Source organism: Propithecus coquereli, unplaced genomic scaffold (genome assembly GCF_000956105.1).
Source record: "Propithecus coquereli isolate 6110/MARCELLA unplaced genomic scaffold, Pcoq_1.0 Scaffold49, whole genome shotgun sequence".
Classification (NCBI taxonomy): Eukaryota; Metazoa; Chordata; class Mammalia; order Primates; family Indriidae; genus Propithecus; species Propithecus coquereli.
Genome location: NW_012150729.1, coordinates 2,879,098 through 2,897,620, shown reverse-complemented (window position 1 = coordinate 2,897,620; position 18,523 = coordinate 2,879,098). Strand labels below are relative to the sequence as shown.

General features: G+C 33.0%; 1 protein-coding gene across 3 annotated transcripts in view; it reads right to left on the bottom strand.

Moving 5' to 3' along the window:
• Positions 1–18,523, bottom strand: part of SLC4A10 (solute carrier family 4, sodium bicarbonate transporter, member 10) — a 409,333-nt gene that overhangs the window by 86,518 nt on the left and 304,292 nt on the right. For 2 of the 3 annotated variants that reach the window (XM_012655843.1, XM_012655844.1), the window contains 3 exons: positions 15,871–15,962; positions 8,962–9,119; positions 5,489–5,576 (listed from right to left, as the gene is read on the bottom strand). In XM_012655843.1, the coding sequence (XP_012511297.1) occupies positions 5,489–5,576; positions 8,962–9,119; positions 15,871–15,962 (338 nt within the window). Of the gene's footprint in view, positions 1–5,488; positions 5,577–8,961; positions 9,120–14,782; positions 14,873–15,870; positions 15,963–18,523 lie in introns of all 3 variants that reach the window. The other variant, XM_012655842.1, reaches the window with a different exon arrangement.

Here is an 18,523-nt window from a genome sequence, read left to right as displayed (position 1 = left end):
AAGCTCATTAAGCTAGAATTAATGACTTAAGCTAGGCAAAGCTTATTTATGTGGGGGAAAATCAAACTTTCTTAAGAAAGCCCTTGCTTAGAAATAGAGATCAAAATTTGTAGACTGTTTTATAAATGTCAGCAATATTTTTATCCTGGCATATATAAACTAATTTAAAAGGTTAATTTAGTGTCAATTTTGAAAATAATAAGGTTATAAGTTAGTATTTTCTGGAAATACAGTCATCCCTCAGTATCCACAGGAGATTGGTTCTTAGACTCCCTGCAGATACTAAAATCTATGAAGGCTCAAGTCCCTTAAATATAATGATGTAGTATTTGCATATAACCTATACACATCCTTTTGTAAACAAAGGGTTCCTGACTTTCTATGGTTTGTCTTACAATTTTTTGATTTTATGAAGGTGCAAAAGTGATATGCACTCAGTATGTTCCTCAACTTTCAACAGAATTAAGTTTGTATAAACCTACCTTAAGTTGAACATATTGTAAGTCAGATTATGCTGGGTTTATCAGGACATAAACCCATCAAAAGTCAAGGAGCATCTGTACTTAAATCATCTCTAGATTACTTATAATACCTAATACAATGTAAATGGTATGTAAATAGTTGTTATACTGCATAGTTTTTATTCATATTATTTTTATTGCTGTATTGTTATTTTTATTGGTTATTTTTCTTGAATATTTTTTATTTGTGGTTGGTTGAATCTAAGGATGTGGGACCCGTGGATATGGAAGGCCCACTGTATCTTACACAGAGCAGAAAGTGTATTTCCATTCAAAGTGTGAGTTACATTTCACACCTGTGCCCTCCCCCTACCACACACACATGCATTGTGATAGTCATTTAAGCTGTTCAAAGATATTCCAGATTTTCTTCTAGACACATGGTAGGATTGCATTTCTTGGCCTTGTTTAATTTGCATTAAGTGTGTTCTAGTTAGGTGTGCATATGTCATTTTTGAATGGAAGTTGAGTGGTAATGTATGACTTATCATATTACCTTTTTTTCTGGTTTAGTGACTGAGAAAACACAGGTCCAGAAAGAACTTCTGTGAGTCTGGGTGCCTGAGTGATTATGATGAGCAGAGTCGCTCTGCCAGCTTGTGATGGACATTGTTCATGATAGAAATGGGACCCATTTGTACTCACCATCAAATTGGTATTAACTAATCAACACATAAATGCACATATCAGAACAACATCTATTGGATGCTGGGGAAGGGGGAGGGTGGTGGGTGGAGGGGGGAAGAGGGAGGAGGGGAGGGGTATTTGTATACACAAGGAGGGCAATGCGCACTATCCGAAGGATGGACATATTTGAAACACGGACTTCGGTGGGGGGGGAACCAAGGGCAACACACGTAACCAAAACGTATGTACACCCATAATTTGCTGAAATAAAAAAAAAAAAAAAAAAGGAAAAAAAAAAAAGAAATAAACTTTTATTGTTTTAAACCACTAAGGTTTTTGTTGATTATTCCTGCAGCATAACCTAATCTCTCCTGACAAACATACACAAGAATGATACACTTAACATGCTAAATGAGGAAAGTGAAAATAAGGGTAAGGAGGAAAAATTAATTTACAGTAAACACAATATAAATATTTCTGATACCTTTTGTATTTCATATAAGATGAAACAGAACAGACAAATATTTGAAATTAGGGATTCCTATATTATTCTTTATGCTGACCTATATTATAGCAATGGGATATCTCAAAATTTCCAGGAAAATTCTGCTTTCAAATATTCTATTCCATTTTTAGGCCATTTGTTTCAGTTTCTGGTTTGATATTCAATCTAAACTACTGCTGAAGTGATAATGAACATTTTAAAAGACTTTTTCTTGACTTTACAACTAAGAACACTTCATGAAATATCATTGATGTGATAAATATACAGTCTTTGCTTAGGATAATATGAAAATATCAAAGATATATTAATGGCTTAGTTGTATTTTGAGAAAGAGATTTTTTTTTTAATTTTAAAAACACAGATTTACCTGCCATAAGCCATTGATTTTATGGCTTAGAATATACTCTTTTAAAGATCTTTACCTGGCCCTAAGATCAAATCTGAACACGTAAGTATTGCAAATGTTCTTAATCCTTAATGAGACTTGACTTTACTCCTTTCCTATTAGTAGCATCTCTCTTGAAATCTTTCTTGATTTGATGTCATTTAATTAAAAAAATTGCTTTGAGAGATCACAGGATCCTATACCCCACTTTAGATAGACAAATGTCCAAATTCATCCAGGATAACAAATTTCCTATTATTTTAAAACTCCTTAAAGATAATATACAACACAATTTGTTTGATTTTAAATTATAAGCAGTGTTTATTCTTGTTTTCCTATTACCAATTTCACTAATAACTTAATTTAAATTTTTTCTACCTTCTCTTTGTCTAGCTAACCTAACATTCTGATTTCAACACATATCTGACTTCTCAGAAAAGCCTTCCCTGACCCCCTCTTAAACAAGGTGACACACTTTGTTAATACAGTCCTAACACCTTCTCGTTCTTCTTGATAGATTTCAGTGTAATTATAATTACTTATTACAATTAATTGTTAATTATATAATTAGATGTTTAATGCCTGTTTTCTCTGCTAAAGCATTCAATAAATGTTTATCAAACCATTTAAGTGCTAGGAATACAGCAGTGCACAAACCCCAGCAAAAATCCACACCCTCATGGAGCTTATATTCTAAGGGTGGGGGTGAGAAGGAAGATAAACAATAAAAATTAGTATACGTTTAGGCGGATGATGGAAAGTGCTATGGAGAAAAATGAAGCAAGAAAGGGGAATAAAGGTATGACTGGGGGATGCTGCAATTTTAAATAGGGTGATTAGAAAGGCCTCAATGAGTAGGTATTTCAGTAAAGGCCTGAGGAGTTAAGGATGCATGCCATGCAGCTATCAGGAGGAAGAGCTTTCTAGGTAGATGGAAGCACCAGTGCAGAACATGCATATCATGCTTGAGAAGCAGCAAAGTGGCCAATTTCTGGGGAGGAGCAAGAAGAAGAGTAGCAGGAGAAGATGTCTGAGAGGTAAGATGGAGGAGGCTAAAGGACATTCTCTAGGACTTTGTAGGTCATCATGAGAACTTTGACTTTTACTGTAAATGAGATTAGGAAGTCATTAGAGGTCTTGAGCAGAAGAGGGATTGCTCTAGTTGTTGTGTTGAGAATAGAATGAAGTGAGGCAAGGGCAGAAAGAACAACTAAAAGGCTCTTGCAATTATCAAATAATAATGGTGACATGGACCAAGTGATAGTGAAAGTCAGGTAATAGTGCAGAAAGTGAGAAGTACTATAGTAGGATTCTGGATATATTGTAAAAGTCAAGCCAGGAGGATTTACTGACAGATTGGATTTGGGGTGTGAAAGAAATAGAGGAGGCAAGGATGACTTCAGGGTTGTTCCATGAGGCCTGTGACCATATCTTTAATTTCTACCACTTTATCTCCATTATATAGTGGCAATACATATATATTCATCACAATAACAACACAAAATAAGTACTATTATTATCATTCCCAGTTTAAAGATGAGAAAATTGAGGCAGAAAGAGTTTAGGTTATTTAACTTCTCCAAGACTGTACAACTAGGAAGTACCTTTCCTTCCCCCCCTCCTTCTTTTTATTTTCTTCTTTTCAAAAGACAGGAGATTCTAGGTCATTTTTGTGAACTGATAGAAATGATATAAGGAGCCAGGGTGGATAACTAAGAAGCAAAGTTCTCTTCAATTCAGGGGTAGGAATAAGGAAGGATCCAGAAAAGGAGACTGGGAAGAAGCAGCAAGGAATTAAGAAGAAACTCCAGCATACGAGGTTTTTGGTTTTTTCCCTTCAAGCCTGTTTTTAACTATTCCTGGACATTTGTTCTTCCAGATATTTCTTAGAAATATGTTTACTAAGAGAGTTCTATTAGACCAGGTTTGTGGTCCTCACGAAGGCATTTACTCATTCTCCTGTCTTCTCCCAGATTTCCTAAATAGTATAAGTTACTCATTGCCGTGGATTGAATAGTGTCCTCCCAAAATGTATGTCGACCTGGAACCTCAGAACGTTTTTGCAGATGTAATTAAGGTAAAGATCCCAAGAGGAAATCATCCTGGATTAGGATGGGGGGAAAAGCCATATGAAGATGAAGGCAGAGATCAAAGTTCTGCCCCACAAGCCAAGGAATGCCAGGAGCCACTAGAAGATGGAAGAGACAAAGAAGGATCCTCCCCTACAGCCTCTGAAGGGAGTGTGGCCCTGCTAACACCTTCACTTCAGACTTCTGGCTTCAAAAACGTGAAAAATTACTGCTGTTTTAAGCTATCCAGTTTGTGGTCATTTTTTTATGGCAGCCATAGGACATTAACACACACATTAAGTTGGTTCTTTTTGAAAACTGATTAAAAAAATGTTTTTATTCCAGCTTTTGGTTTCCCTATGTGTAAAAATAAATAACAGATTCATATGAAACCATAAAATATAATTTGAACAGATAGAAGAATTTCTTATTTTGAACCCTAAAAACAAGTTCATATTTTCATATTTACAAACCTAGGAAAAGCAATGTACAATACTAATTGGCTCTTTTTACAGAATTTTCAAGTATCTGAAGCTATGTATTTCAACAAACACATTATTAAATTATTTAGATGATATTCTAGAAAATGTATAATCCCATTTGTTCATTTACTACTGAATTTTGAATTAATGCCCCTTCTGTGATATATTGCATCTGCTCTTCCCTTTAACAATAAGGACAAATTTCCATAATGTGTTGAAGAATCCAAGTCAAAGAAAATAGTTATATGATACTACTTTTTATATTCTCATATTTAAGATCTTACATTTATGAGACATTCACCTCTTTGAGAAGTTGCTGAAAGCTTTTTCCAATCCAAAAAAATCTACATATAAATTTTTTACATAGAAAAATTTGTGTGCTGTATCAGGGAGATCACAAGTCCCTTGAAATCCATCTACAGCTCTTCTAATAGTTCAAAGACTCTCAGGTTAAGAACATCTATATTCAGGCAATTTTAGAGAATTGGTAGGTGTCGTATGGCTTTTTGGTGTCATATATGCTATTCAGATGTTACTGCCATTGTTTTTCCTTTAGACTTTAAAATTATTTTGCTTGAGACAAGATTTGCAATGATATTAACAATAGTGCTTACTTTGACAACACATATACTATAAGGGGAATATTAATTAATATATTCTAAGTGCCACTAAACAAATTTTCTTTAGAATATGAGGTTTTAAAATATGATATTCACATGTGTTAATTTATTACCCCTTTGGAACAAATTTTTCTCAAGGAAATTTTATAGTGGACGTGTGGAAGAATGGGATTCAATACAGAGAAATCTGATTCATAGCAAACTGTCATGAAAACAGGACCTCCAAAAGTTAGGTGTACCTAGTGGGGGAAAATGTTCCCAATGAACTGGAATAAATACCTCATCTGTCATTAGGGTTGCAATTGATCTGCCAATCTCATGGTACTGTTGACCCTTTCCCAGGGGTCCCAGAAGAATGAACAAAAATCTGTAATTAAGAAGAAGAAGAAAAAAGAAATGTTTCAAGATAGAAATATAAAAATAATTTTAATAGTACAGAATCATTCATGTCAAAGGAATTATTGAAAATGGGGATTTTGGTGTGAAATAATCACATAGTTTTTCACAGTTCATTATTATTTTGAACATTTTACAATGATTGACTCTTATGCTTAAGATCCTTGAGCATTAGGAATGCATGGTTACTTATTTCAGTGTTTCCCCATTTAGTTATCTGTACAGCATATGCAGTTGTTACTGGGAATTATAAGCATTCTATAATCCTTGGAGGAGAAAGGTGGGAAAAGTAAAATCTTATTAAACCTTTCTAAAGTGGAATGAAGAAAACTCATTTGTATGTAAAATGGAGAGCAGTTCAAAGGGGGAAAAAGGTAATACAGTAGGATAAACAAGGAGAGAATGTATTGTCAAAAAACAGGAGATTCATGTAAAATTTACATTAAATATAAAAAATTATTGTTAGGAATCAAAGATCAATTAGGTAGAAGAAAATGGAGAGTTAATGATCTATTAATTCCAATGCTACAGAAATAAAAATAGCAGTTGCACTATAATATTCCATCTAAATTAGGTCGAAGGTTTGGCGCATTCATCATCACAACTCGTGCTTTTAAGGAAATCAACATATGCTCTAACTTTAGAGAACTGGTAATTGCCCTGTGTCTGAGAAGGTCCATGCTTAAGGGAAATTTTAAAATTTAAAGAATGCCCTATAGTCTGCAGTATCATTCTATGGTGTTAATTTGTTAAATGGTTTATGCTATTAAGTATGAAGACTAATGGCTTTATACAGTATACTAAAATAATTACTATAATTCTACCCTTCATTTAGTTATTATCTTTAGAGATTGTACATGTTTTTACGTGATGCATCTATTATACAATCTTAGAGGATGTGACATTAATTTTTTGTGTCAGTTGTAACTGAATCCAAGTCAATTTCTACTATATGGAAATGTTCACAATATAGCAAAACCAGGAATAGTTTAATGTGGTGACAGATGCTTTATCAAGTATAATACTTTAAAGAAATTTCCTAACCTATGTACATCTTGCTATTTTTCAGGTTTTCATTCCTTGGGCTATTTATAAAGTCCTAAAAGATTATTTTCTGATATTGCTACTATGCGCTGCCATTATATTGATGGGGTGCCCTTTTGTCTTCCTAAGAAAGGATAATTAAAAACCCTGAATGGCTTCCTTTATTCTATTTGTCTAACTAATCTTCTTTCATTTTTCACCTTTCCTCACTAAATAGTCTGGTCTTTGCATCTCCACTTACACAGTTGCTCTCCAGTGCCCCTAATATTTTTCTCCATTGTTCTCTACACATACTTTGCTGTGTCAGTATGAAATGAGGTCATCTAACCCTGACAGTTTTCAAAGTGAGAGTATATAACCCCATTATGGCTTTTCTCTACTCCTGGAAATTTTTCTTTTCTTTCTTTTGAAATACAGGAACTATCATTGTCATAAATAGCCGTAATTTACTCATAGTTCACCAGATACCTTCCTAAATGGTGGGATGAGAATGTATGGCTTCAAAGACTGAAAAGGAATTCTAAACTGCTAAAAAATACCTCTACAATTAGTAAGTCTGACATCTTAAATCTGAATCCCAGATTCCCAGAAACTCTGCATAGGTTATAGGCTGTACATAGAAAAATACAGCCTTAATCATACAGTCAGATGCCACTTTAATGTGCTCAATTCACCCTTTCATTTTTTTTTTTTTTTTTTTTTGAGACAGAGTCTCACTGTGTTGCCCGGGCTAGAGTGCCATGGCGTCATCCTAGCTCACAGCAACCTCAATCTCCTGGGCTCAAGCGATCCTTCTGCCTCAGCCTCCCGAGTAGCTGGGACTACAGGCATGCGCCACCATGACCGGCTAATTTTTTCTTTGTATTTTTTTAGTTGTCCGATTAATTTCTTTCATTTTTAGTAGAGACGGGGTCTCGCTCTTGCTCAGGCTGGTTTCAAACTCCTGAGCTCAAACAGTCCGCCCGCCTCGGCCTTCCAGAGAGTTAGGATTACAGGCGTGAGCCACCACGCCCGGCCTCATTTTTTAATAAAGATTGACGTGTATCAGAAATCTCAGTAGCTCTCAAAAAGGATAAACAGCAACGTCTTTCTATAACCTGAACAGTCATTAGGCTCCTCCCTCAAACCACAGAGTCAGGCATAGTTACTTGAACACTAAGTCCCGTTTGAGTCAGCTGAGCTTTCACAAAATGAGGCCTCTCCTGGCTGCACTATTCCATATTTCTGGAATATCTTATCCATAATCAAAGCATGGAGTGATGTAATCTGCTGTTTTAAGGCCAGAGATCTTACAAACCCAGTTGCCACAGCACCTGAACTTTTCATCAGTTTAACTTGACTAAAGCAAGTTTGGAGGAGGAGGCATTCTAACAGTATCTGAGACAGTTATAGCATCAAACAAAGGGCACCAGTCATGTGGGAAATGGGGCCCTAAATAGACATGTTTTGCAGCGGGAACAGGACTACAATGAAAAGCTATCTGCATATAACCATTGCATTTGATGGTCAATTGTAAGGAAGAAACCAAGGTTCCCTGATAAATTGCTAGGAGCCCAATGTGTTAAAGTCAATATTCTATTTGTTCTTTTCATTTTATTCATAATTTTACCAGTGGACAGCCTTCTATGTATAAGATAAGGATATATGATAAACAACATAATTCAGTTTGTATTATCTCTAAACTGTTAGTTTTTATGTGTAGCTAAATGAAAAACAAGTTCAGTAATCAAATTAAATTTGTCCTTTTGACTCAGATTCAACCACACTACCATGATGTCATTACCAGTGATTCTTCAGACCCCGTGTGTAGGAGGCACATTGACACATACAGTATATTTGATATGTCAGGCACTGTCCTAATGAGAGCACTTACATGCATTTTGAAGGCCTACCCATTCAAGCATAAGCCAAATCTTGGAAACTTTGATCTCTTTAAGTTTGACCACACTCATATACAAGATCCTCCCTTTCTTTAGTGTACAGTTTAATTTAATCTTTGAGAAAAGCCTAACACTTTATCACTTATTTTACCAAAAATTTAAAAAAGGATTTATGTGGTTATATGGTTATATAGACCAGGGTACCCCTAGAAATGAGGAATATGCCTAAAATAAAACATAGAAGTTTGTGAGGGAGGAGAGAATAGAATAATTTTTAAAATATTTTCTCCCTCCTCCACAAGCAAGAAGAAACAAGTTTTATGGATTACACATTAGTTTCTAGTCAGATTTAACAGGAATCATGTTTAATCCCTGCTTTTTTTCTATAAAAAAATTTAAGAAAAATATAAAAGATGTTCTTATACATTTTACCTGGTTGGGATTGGGACTTCAGCCAGTCCTTGAAGCAATACAGCTGGAGACAACCTGACAAACGCAACTACAGTTCGATCTAAGAACTCCAATTCTCCAACTAAGATGTTTGATGCTTCAGCACCTGGAGGAATCTTTTTCATAAAATGCAGATCAACCTGCGGTTATCACAAAGTAAATAAGGTAATCAAAATTGGAAAAATGTGATAAATCATATTCTAGCCCAGGGCTTCACATACAGTAATCCATCTATATATAGTTTAAATAAATACACATAACATCTCATTTGCTCTTTTTCTATAACTTTTTTCTTTAATTGTGGATTATTTGAATTTATCATCAATAAGCTAAATACTCTAGTTTTTCTATTCATTATTTTTAAAAGAAACTTCTTCAGCATCAACAATCTTGAAATTTCAGGAGGGAAAAGTATATGTACTCAATGTAATAAATATACTTTAACTATAATTTAATTAGAATTTGCCAACAGATTTAATATTTCATTCTATGTTATCTTAATTTTTGTATATAACATATTTCAATTAAAATTCTCAAAATAAGCTTATCTCAAAAGAAATATAATCATGTTTCTCCTTATACTATAAATTATGACTTAAAATTTCATCTTTTTTCTAGTTTGTTCTATATTCTTCACATTCTATACTTGGTCTGATAATTCTTCAATTTTATTTTTTCATCAGAGAATTTAGATATGACTGAGTAGAGAAAACAAGAATAAAAATATTAACATTTGGAATTGCTCAAGAGTCATAGCTGAATTTCTGACATGAGATGTCTGTGACTGAAATGAATGCACACAAAACAAAAGCAATCATTAATAAGAAATTCTAAGAGCAAAGGGTGAACTCTGAAAAATGAATGTAAAATATCCTTAAGAATAAATATCAATTTTTATATACAAGTCCTCAGTGAAAATCAAACAGTGACTCTAAAGTAAATTTTAAAAGGCCTATTGCTTATTTCTAATTTATTTGAATTGCTTTTTATGGAACTCTGTTTTCAGGGGAAAAGAGTTTATCTGCTCTAGTGATTGGTTTTATGCCCTCATGTTAATAAAATGGGGGTCAAGGATTAAAGTGGGAATAGCCAAGAGGGAGAGGAAAGAGCTCTGGCAAATATGGGTGAAGCTAAGAGTATTTTGTAGGCTAGATAGTTCTTTTGTAGGTCTAGTGATTTGAGAATATTTATTCCAAAAGTTTAAGATGAAGACATGTAAAATTTCGGCGTAACTTAGAAAATCCATAATAACACTTTAACAACTACATTAAATAATGTTCTTAGATCGAACATTAAATATGTTGCTTTCTGAAATTAAGACCTCTGTGTAGCTATCTGGAGGGTTTATAACTAATTAATCTTTCTGTAGGATAAGGGTGCCACAAAACATAAAATCCAGTATATGGAGTATGTATTTTATCACAAAGGATTAAATATGAAAATAATCTGCAGTACTTCATCAGAAAATACCAAACAGAACCAATATTTTATTTTAAAGAAAAGGAAGAATGATTTAACAAAATAAAACTGCTTATAAAAAGAAATAAATGACAAATATTACAAATTCTAAAAAGTTTTTAACCTACAAATACACTCCCAAATATAAATTTGTAAATTCGTAATGTGTATTGGATTATATAGCAAATATTTTGCTTTCGTAGAATCTAACCTTTTAATTTATAGATAAAAAAGTATTTAATAAGCTTAAATTTTATGAGACTCGTTATGGTATTTTTGCATGTATATTTCTAGCTAGGAGAAGTGTACACATTAAAAATGCTTTAAATTAGTCATGCTTTACATTTCCACTATAATGCAAAAATTCCTAAGAAAAGTATAAAAGATTTCCTATACACTATTAGCCCTGTGAGAAAAACATAATAAATCTTCATAAGTTTTTAAGAGCCTAAAAGAATAAACAATTAAGTTTTTACCCTCAGTGGAAAGAATAATGATGCAATACTAATACATTGGAACAAAATTTAAAATGAGAAAATGTCTTTTAAAAAGTCTATAATTGCTAATCAATGTGAGTTATATTGATAATACTTGAAGTTTAAACTCCACCTAGAAAACTTCCTTTAAATTTATCTATTGCTTGACAAAAGCCATAGTCTCAACTATTAAATTCTGTGTCTCAGGCAGGTGCCAATTATAGAAATAACTGCTTTAAGATAAAATTTAATTAAATGAATATATAGTATGCCAAATTAGTTTAATTTTACAAAAGGAAATATATGGTCCTTACATATAATTTTTTTAAATTACATAATATCTAATGTATCATTGATACTGTCATTTAGAAAAAGCATTAAAATATACAGAATTTAATTTCAGGATTAGCAAATTTATCTTTTGATTTAAAATGTAATAAATTATAGTTACATATTTGGGGTAGGTATTATTACATTATATTCTTCTTGGAGTAGACATATATTTGAGGGGATACGAGATGATATATTACCCAATTACATATTATTCCTGGGGTAGCCCTATATTTTTGTATTTGTGGTATTAGAAAATTCATAAATAACTTTATCTGTTATATTGAAACTACCTTATTTTTTTATTTCAAAATATTATGGGGGTACAATATTTTGGTTACATATAATGCCTTTGCCTCACCCAAGCCAGGGCTACAAATGTGCCCTTCCCCCATACAGTGTACTCCACATCTATTAGTTGTGAGTTTACCATCCCCCCACTCCCTCCCACCTGACTGGCACCCAGTGAATATTACTACCATGTGAGCACTTTAGTGTTGATCAGTTACTACCAATTTGATGATGAATACATGTAGTCTTGTTTTTCCATTCTTATGATACCTCACTTTGAAGGATGAGCTCAAGCTCTATTTAGGATAATATAAGAGGTGTTAGTTCACTGTTGTTTTTTGTAGTTGAGTAGTATTCCATGGTATACAAATACCATATTTTATTAATCCACTCGTGTATTGATGGGCACTTGGGTTGTTTCCACATCTTTGCAATTGTGAATTGTGCTGCCATAAACATTTAAGTGCGGATGTCTTTATTATAGAATGTCTTTTTTTCCTTTGGGTAGATGCCCAGTAGTGGGATTGCTGAATCAAATGGTATTTCTATTGTTAGCTCTTGGAGATATCTCCAAATTACTTTCTAGAGGGGTTGTACTAATTTGCAGTCCCACCAGCAGTGTAAGAGTGTTCCAATCTCTCCACATCCATGCCAGTATTTGTTGGTTTGGGACTTTTTGATAAAGGCCATCCTCACTGAAGTTAGGTGATATCTCATTGTGGTCTTGATTTGCATTTCCCTAATGATTATAGATGTTGAGCACTTTTATATATGTTTGCTGGCCATTATTCTGTCTTCCTTTGAAAAATTTCAGTTCATGTCCTTTGCCCATTTTTTGATGGGATTGTTAGATTTTTTCTTGTTAATTTTCTTAAGTTCTATATAGATTCTAGTTATCTGCCCTTTATCGAATGCGTAGCATGCAAATATCTTCTCCCATTTTGTAGGTTGTCTATTTGCTCTAATGATAGTTTCCTGGGCTATGCATGAAACTACCTTTTAATATAACAAAAGATCATGTTTAAGGACCACAATTTAACCTTTTGTAAAATTATAACTATCTAAAACAGCTCTTGGGATCTAGGTTAAATTACATCCCTAAGACAATCTCAAGTGGACCCAAACACTTGGAATGGACATAAATCCTGGAAGTTCCTGGTCCTCTGAATGGGACCTTGAAGGAATCAAGCTATACTATTATGGGTCTGGATTTACACTCATGCTTCTGGGCTCTCCAAGTTCCACCTTTATGCTAAGAAGGGAAAATCCTTTATTCTGAGCATTTGATACTTAAGCTGTGACACCAAGTTGAAGGAAAAATACATGGAAATTTAGGTAGAAAGTTAAAGTCTTAAGCCCGCTATAGAAAGTACAAGAAAATGAGTAGAGATTCTCTGGGGAAAAATAGTGTCTTGATACTAACTAGCCAGTGATCTTGAGTAGCTTTCTTAATCTCTCTGGAATTCAGCTTTTTTGCTAACTAAATGAGATGTCTAAGGGTTCCTACAGTTCTAGGGTTTAATAATCCAACTCTCTGTAACATGTTTCACACACTAAAGCTAGATACAGAAGAAAGTTCTTTCTACATTTAAAATTATCTGATGCCTTCTTTGGGTCATTTGAAATAAAAGAAACATCACCAACATAAAAAAGCCATCTTCTACTATCAATTTAAAACACAGATATTTATAGTATTTTGACATATCTGCTTTATTATAGGAAGCTAAAACCTGACAATTCAGGTTACATCCTAAATCATTCCTTAAATGAATAAATTTGATAGGCCTATCCATTGGAAGGGTTAAAAATGTGTAGATTGAAGATAGATTGAATATAGGATCAAGTCACATGAAATGAATAAAGACCTTTCTCCCCCTTAACATCTCAAAATTCTGCTGGGGTTTAATGGTGAAAGTAACCTGGGAACTAGCTGAGTTTTGATAAATTCACTACAAAATTGAAATCATAAGTCTAAAAAAAAAAAATCTTAACTCACACACCTGCAAAATCTGGCAGTAAAATGTGTTTCCATAGTGATGGAGGACAACTGTTCTTTCCAACCCTACTTCTCTGCCCTCCCAGGTTATAAAGTAAGAAGTATTACTACTTTTCTTTTCTTTTTTTTTTTTTAATTCCAAAACTAAAGGCTTAAATTGTTTTGAATCTTGCAGGATTCATTCAGCAAGTACAGCCTAAACACTTTTCAAGGCACTAAACATCCAGCGGAAACTAAAACATATTAAATTCTGATCTAGTATCTAGCTTTGATACTATCATTTTGTACTAATATTAATAATAATAATAATAATAATAATAGTAACCACCTTCTATTGAGCACCTGCTGTAATATCCAGCACTCTGTCAGGTGCTCTCTCTATATATTTTCTCTTTGAATATTCACAACAAAACTGTAAATAGGTATTTTTATTCTTATTTTGCAAATGAGAAGTCTGAAGTTTAGCAAACTTCTCCAAGATCAGAGAGTTTATAAGTGCTAGAGTCAGGATTTAAGACCTCATGCTCTTTCACAAAAGCAATGTTCTTTCCAATGCGCCAGGCTACGAACAAGGGACTGAGGAATACAGGTGGCTGGCATTAAATAGAGGGCTCTAGAAATTTAACTTGCCTATTAAAAGATTGAATGGGCCAGTGAACCGAAATGCAATGACGAAGAAAAGGATTAAAGAAAAGAAAATCTATTTTTCACTCTTCTGTAGTTTTAATTGTTTGGGGGGATGTGAAGATGAGACTACTGTCTCCAACTGGCAACCTTCATTTTCTTTCTTGTGTGATGAAATATTTTTGAAGGCCGCAAAGATCGGTTACACAACTAAAAGCAAAATGATACAGAGATATAATATTTAGTATATAAAGTTTATATTATTTTTAAAAAGTTAAAAGGTAATTTATTTAAAAGGCTGAGCTATGTGGTTTATAACCATTGTTTTTGAGAATGTTAAATGTGCCTTCGTAATACTCTTAATGCTTGCATAAATAAATAAGCAACTTGTTATGCCATTGCTTTTAAGATATTGTTTCAAATTAAAAATATCAGAAATTAAATGTATGGCAGTTTGTGACAACTTTATTCCAACTTGCAGATGAATGAAGATGTAATGCTTTAAAAAGATAACTTTTAGAGTGGCAGATGGAATGCATTTGAACTGGCTTAATGTTTGAATCACATGCCTCCATATAGTGAAATGAGCTTTGAACCACTGTCGAAATGCCCCCGAGGATGCCCTCACCTCTCTCTCTTGCTGGTGTGGAGGTCCTTTTTCATGCCTTTGTTTCATCCCACATGGACTAGTATGCCCCTTTTGTTGGCCTCCCAGTCCCTGCACGCATAATTAACAGACTTAAGCTGGTACACCATGCTCCCACGGAGACTCCGCCAGGCACCAGAGGGAGAGCATGCACATAACTAGACCTAGATCATTTAGGCATTGTCAGAGGGATTCTGAAACAGGTCCAAGGAGCTGATTACTATTAACTTTTTCAGAACCTTGACTCAGGCTACTTCTTTTACCGCTGCCTCCCATTCCCACCTCCTCCCACTACTGTTATACAATCATTGCCAGCGCTAAAGGCTTTATTAAAATATTCTGAGTTACAACTGTTTCAGCCACTCAGATAAAGAGAATTGTTGACCCTCCTTATTTTTATTCAAGCTTGAAACTCCTCCTCTTTTCTATTCGACTCCTAGTTTGACATAGTTGACCATGGCACATATATAATGTCAGGAATTTGCTAACCCAAATCACGTTATTTTCACTGACTCATTATTTTCTTAGAATACGTTCAAGTAAATGATTTCATTTGAATTGTCTACAATTAGATGTATTTCTCAACAGTCAGTCCTCAGTATGTTTTTATTCAAAACTCTGCTCAGTTTTACTATGCCCTTCTAGGATTTCCTTACATTAATGCCTTTGTCTGAATTATAGTGACAATGAAAATTTACATTGTAAATTTGCTTTCCCACAAATAAAGGAAAAGTTATTAAAGAAAAAAAGCAATAGCAAAAGTTTTTAAACAATACATTAAACTTCTCTTAAATTCCCTATGAAGCCCTTTATTCTTCTTATTGGAAGAGATACATTATACCAAGTGGCTGAAACCTGAAGATTATGCATAAAGCTTACAAGTTCTCTTTCTGAATAAGCAAAATGTTACTTGTGGACTTAATGCTAACATTATCAGTAACAATATCAAGCTTTGACTAAGAAACAACAAAAAAGTACATGCAAAATATTGTGTCAACACCTCTTAAAATGGGTAGTAATATCTAGTAGTAATTTAGCAGCTTATTTAGATGAGAGGGAGAAAAGCTTACCTTGCTGAAGTCAACAGTGCTGTTTTCTCTGCTAACATCGTTTTTATTTTCAACACAGGCTGGAGCAGACTGAGGAGAAACAACCTGACCTGCTAAAAGAGATTGTTATTACAGAATACAAACAATTACTTACAGAGTTCTAAACATATTGAATAAAATATGAACTTCAATCGAACTAGACTAACATACATTTCTTAGAGTTTATAATGTCAGCATGAAGCATCAATATAAATAGATCTATATCGATACAAAAATTCTTATTTATCAGTTACAGATAGAAATGGGAGAATTCAGTCAAGAACATTTAAACCAACTTTCAGATTGAAACTCTAAAAGGTTATTCTCTATGAAGAAAAATTGCCTAGAAAATTATCTAAATGTAACCATGATTTTGAAACATCATTGATTCTAAATTTCAACCCAAACTAATGGTATATATAAAAAGATAAGATGGACATCTATTAAGATTTAAGCTCAGACTGAAGAATTTAAAACGTAAAGCATTAGAACAAGGACGAATATTTGTCTGAAAATTACACAGTATATTTTTCGGTTCTATTGCATCTAAAAAGCCAAACCAATGAGAAAAAGTTCTTTGGCAGTAACTTTTAGAGATTTCTATATAAGGGGTTCAGTTAGAAATTCCTTTATTTTACACAGTATGAACACTGTGAACCTGATTTTATGCCTGTGACTCTTATATTACATAAGCATAATGATACAAAATAAGATATGAGAAAAGATAAACTTAAATGTATTAGTTTCCCATTAACACTAACTAAAACTTAATTATTTTACAGTTCTTTTCCCCATTATAGGGAAGATAATGATATTAAGTGGATAGTAGAGCTGGGAATGTGAAATGGCTAGAAAAGGTTAAATTCCATTACTGACTAAATATGACACATTCTTTGCAATCTCAAATCATCTGAAATCTGTCCATGGTCAGCAATAAAATAAAATTAAACCTCTCCCCATCTTCAGTTGTTACTTTTGCTATGAGATGAGTAATGATAACCCAACTTTGAAGCCTTCACCATATTTATGATCCTAATTCAGTGACTCCAAAATACTTCTCTTATTCTCATCAGTCTTAGATGTCAAAAATAATCACTCTGCCTAGCTTTCCTCTCTACCTAGCTAAAGCCCAATTTTATTCAAAGTTCACCTTCAGTGTCATCTTCTCCAATTACTTCCATCTCTGTCCAAACTTCTCTAAACTCCTAGTGTAAATACAAAAAAAAAAAAACCCTTTTCTTTAAATTCTCTCCTGAAAACTCACTTATTCTTTGTTACCAAGAAATTACCAAATGCAATTAAAAACACCAATTATTTACTTTCAGATATTACTATAATTTTGCTTTTTGGACTATTAAGCCTCTTAGGCAGGGGTCACTGTCACTAACTAATAGGTATAACTTTTTATGGTTTAGAATTGTTATATTGCCAGAAAGTAATAAGCTTAAGATTCTTCTAGAACTTAAATATTTTACTGCTTTCACTCAATAGAGTGAAATAATACATTTGGTGAAGAGAAAAATAAAATGACTTTTTAGAGCAAGTTCATCTCAAACTGCGTACACAAATTTTGAATATAGCATGTTCCAGGGAAATATATAAACTTCAGAGAAATGTCAAACCAGTTATATCAATTATTTTTATTCTCCCATTTCTAACTACAATGTGCAGCTATAGCTGTGAACTGTTCATTAGCAGCCATTCAATTTACCATTCTCAAAATAATAACTGTAATTTTTAAAAAACCTTTTACATAATGCATTTGTGCTACTAACAGATGTCTTCAATCACCAGTTTCACATCATTCTCCATATTTTCATGAGTTAGAACATTAGATTTATTTAAACCTAAATTTATTGTGTGTTCTGTAAAATTGGTAAAATTTGAGTCATGGAAAAATTTTTAAATGTATATCTGCTTCTTATAATAATTTATTTTATGTGATATAAAACTACATGGAGGAGCAATTATTTAATTCTATCAGCAAACACATACAAAAAGAGAGTTAACCCAGTGAAAAAATCATCAACTTTGAAGAGATTGAATTGGATAGAAAATATGCTGGAACTTAAAATTTGAAGAAATTGAATACTTTATGTTTTCACTTGTATACTTTAAGCAGAACATTTTGTAAATTACCTTCAGACCGGGCAATGTATATAAAATATTGGCACTTGTATTTCTTCTTGTAAATAATTATAGTAGTTAATATATTAATATTATATGTAATAATTGTAATAACATATCGTTCTGTGCTATTCTCATTCTAAGATGATAATTTTATAAAGTTGATAATCAGGAAAGGATTTAGAAACTATTTTTTATAAATATTTTAAGTGATATTGATAATGACCTAGTTGAGAGTATTTATCTGAAGAAGACACATCAGGACATCATAAATTCCCTGCTAGTTCTTGATCCTATGTATGCACATAGAATATATGCTAATGCAGGAAAAAAAGCATAAAAACTACCAGCCTATGATATAGAAATATAAACTACAAATTTGATATCTTTTATATTTCAGAGTAAGCAGTTAAATAATAGGAGTAAGTATTAGTAGTTAAATATAGTTGATCACATCAAAAGTCCTGCAAAGTTTAAGGAGCATTTCAAATCTTGGTATTATTTCTAA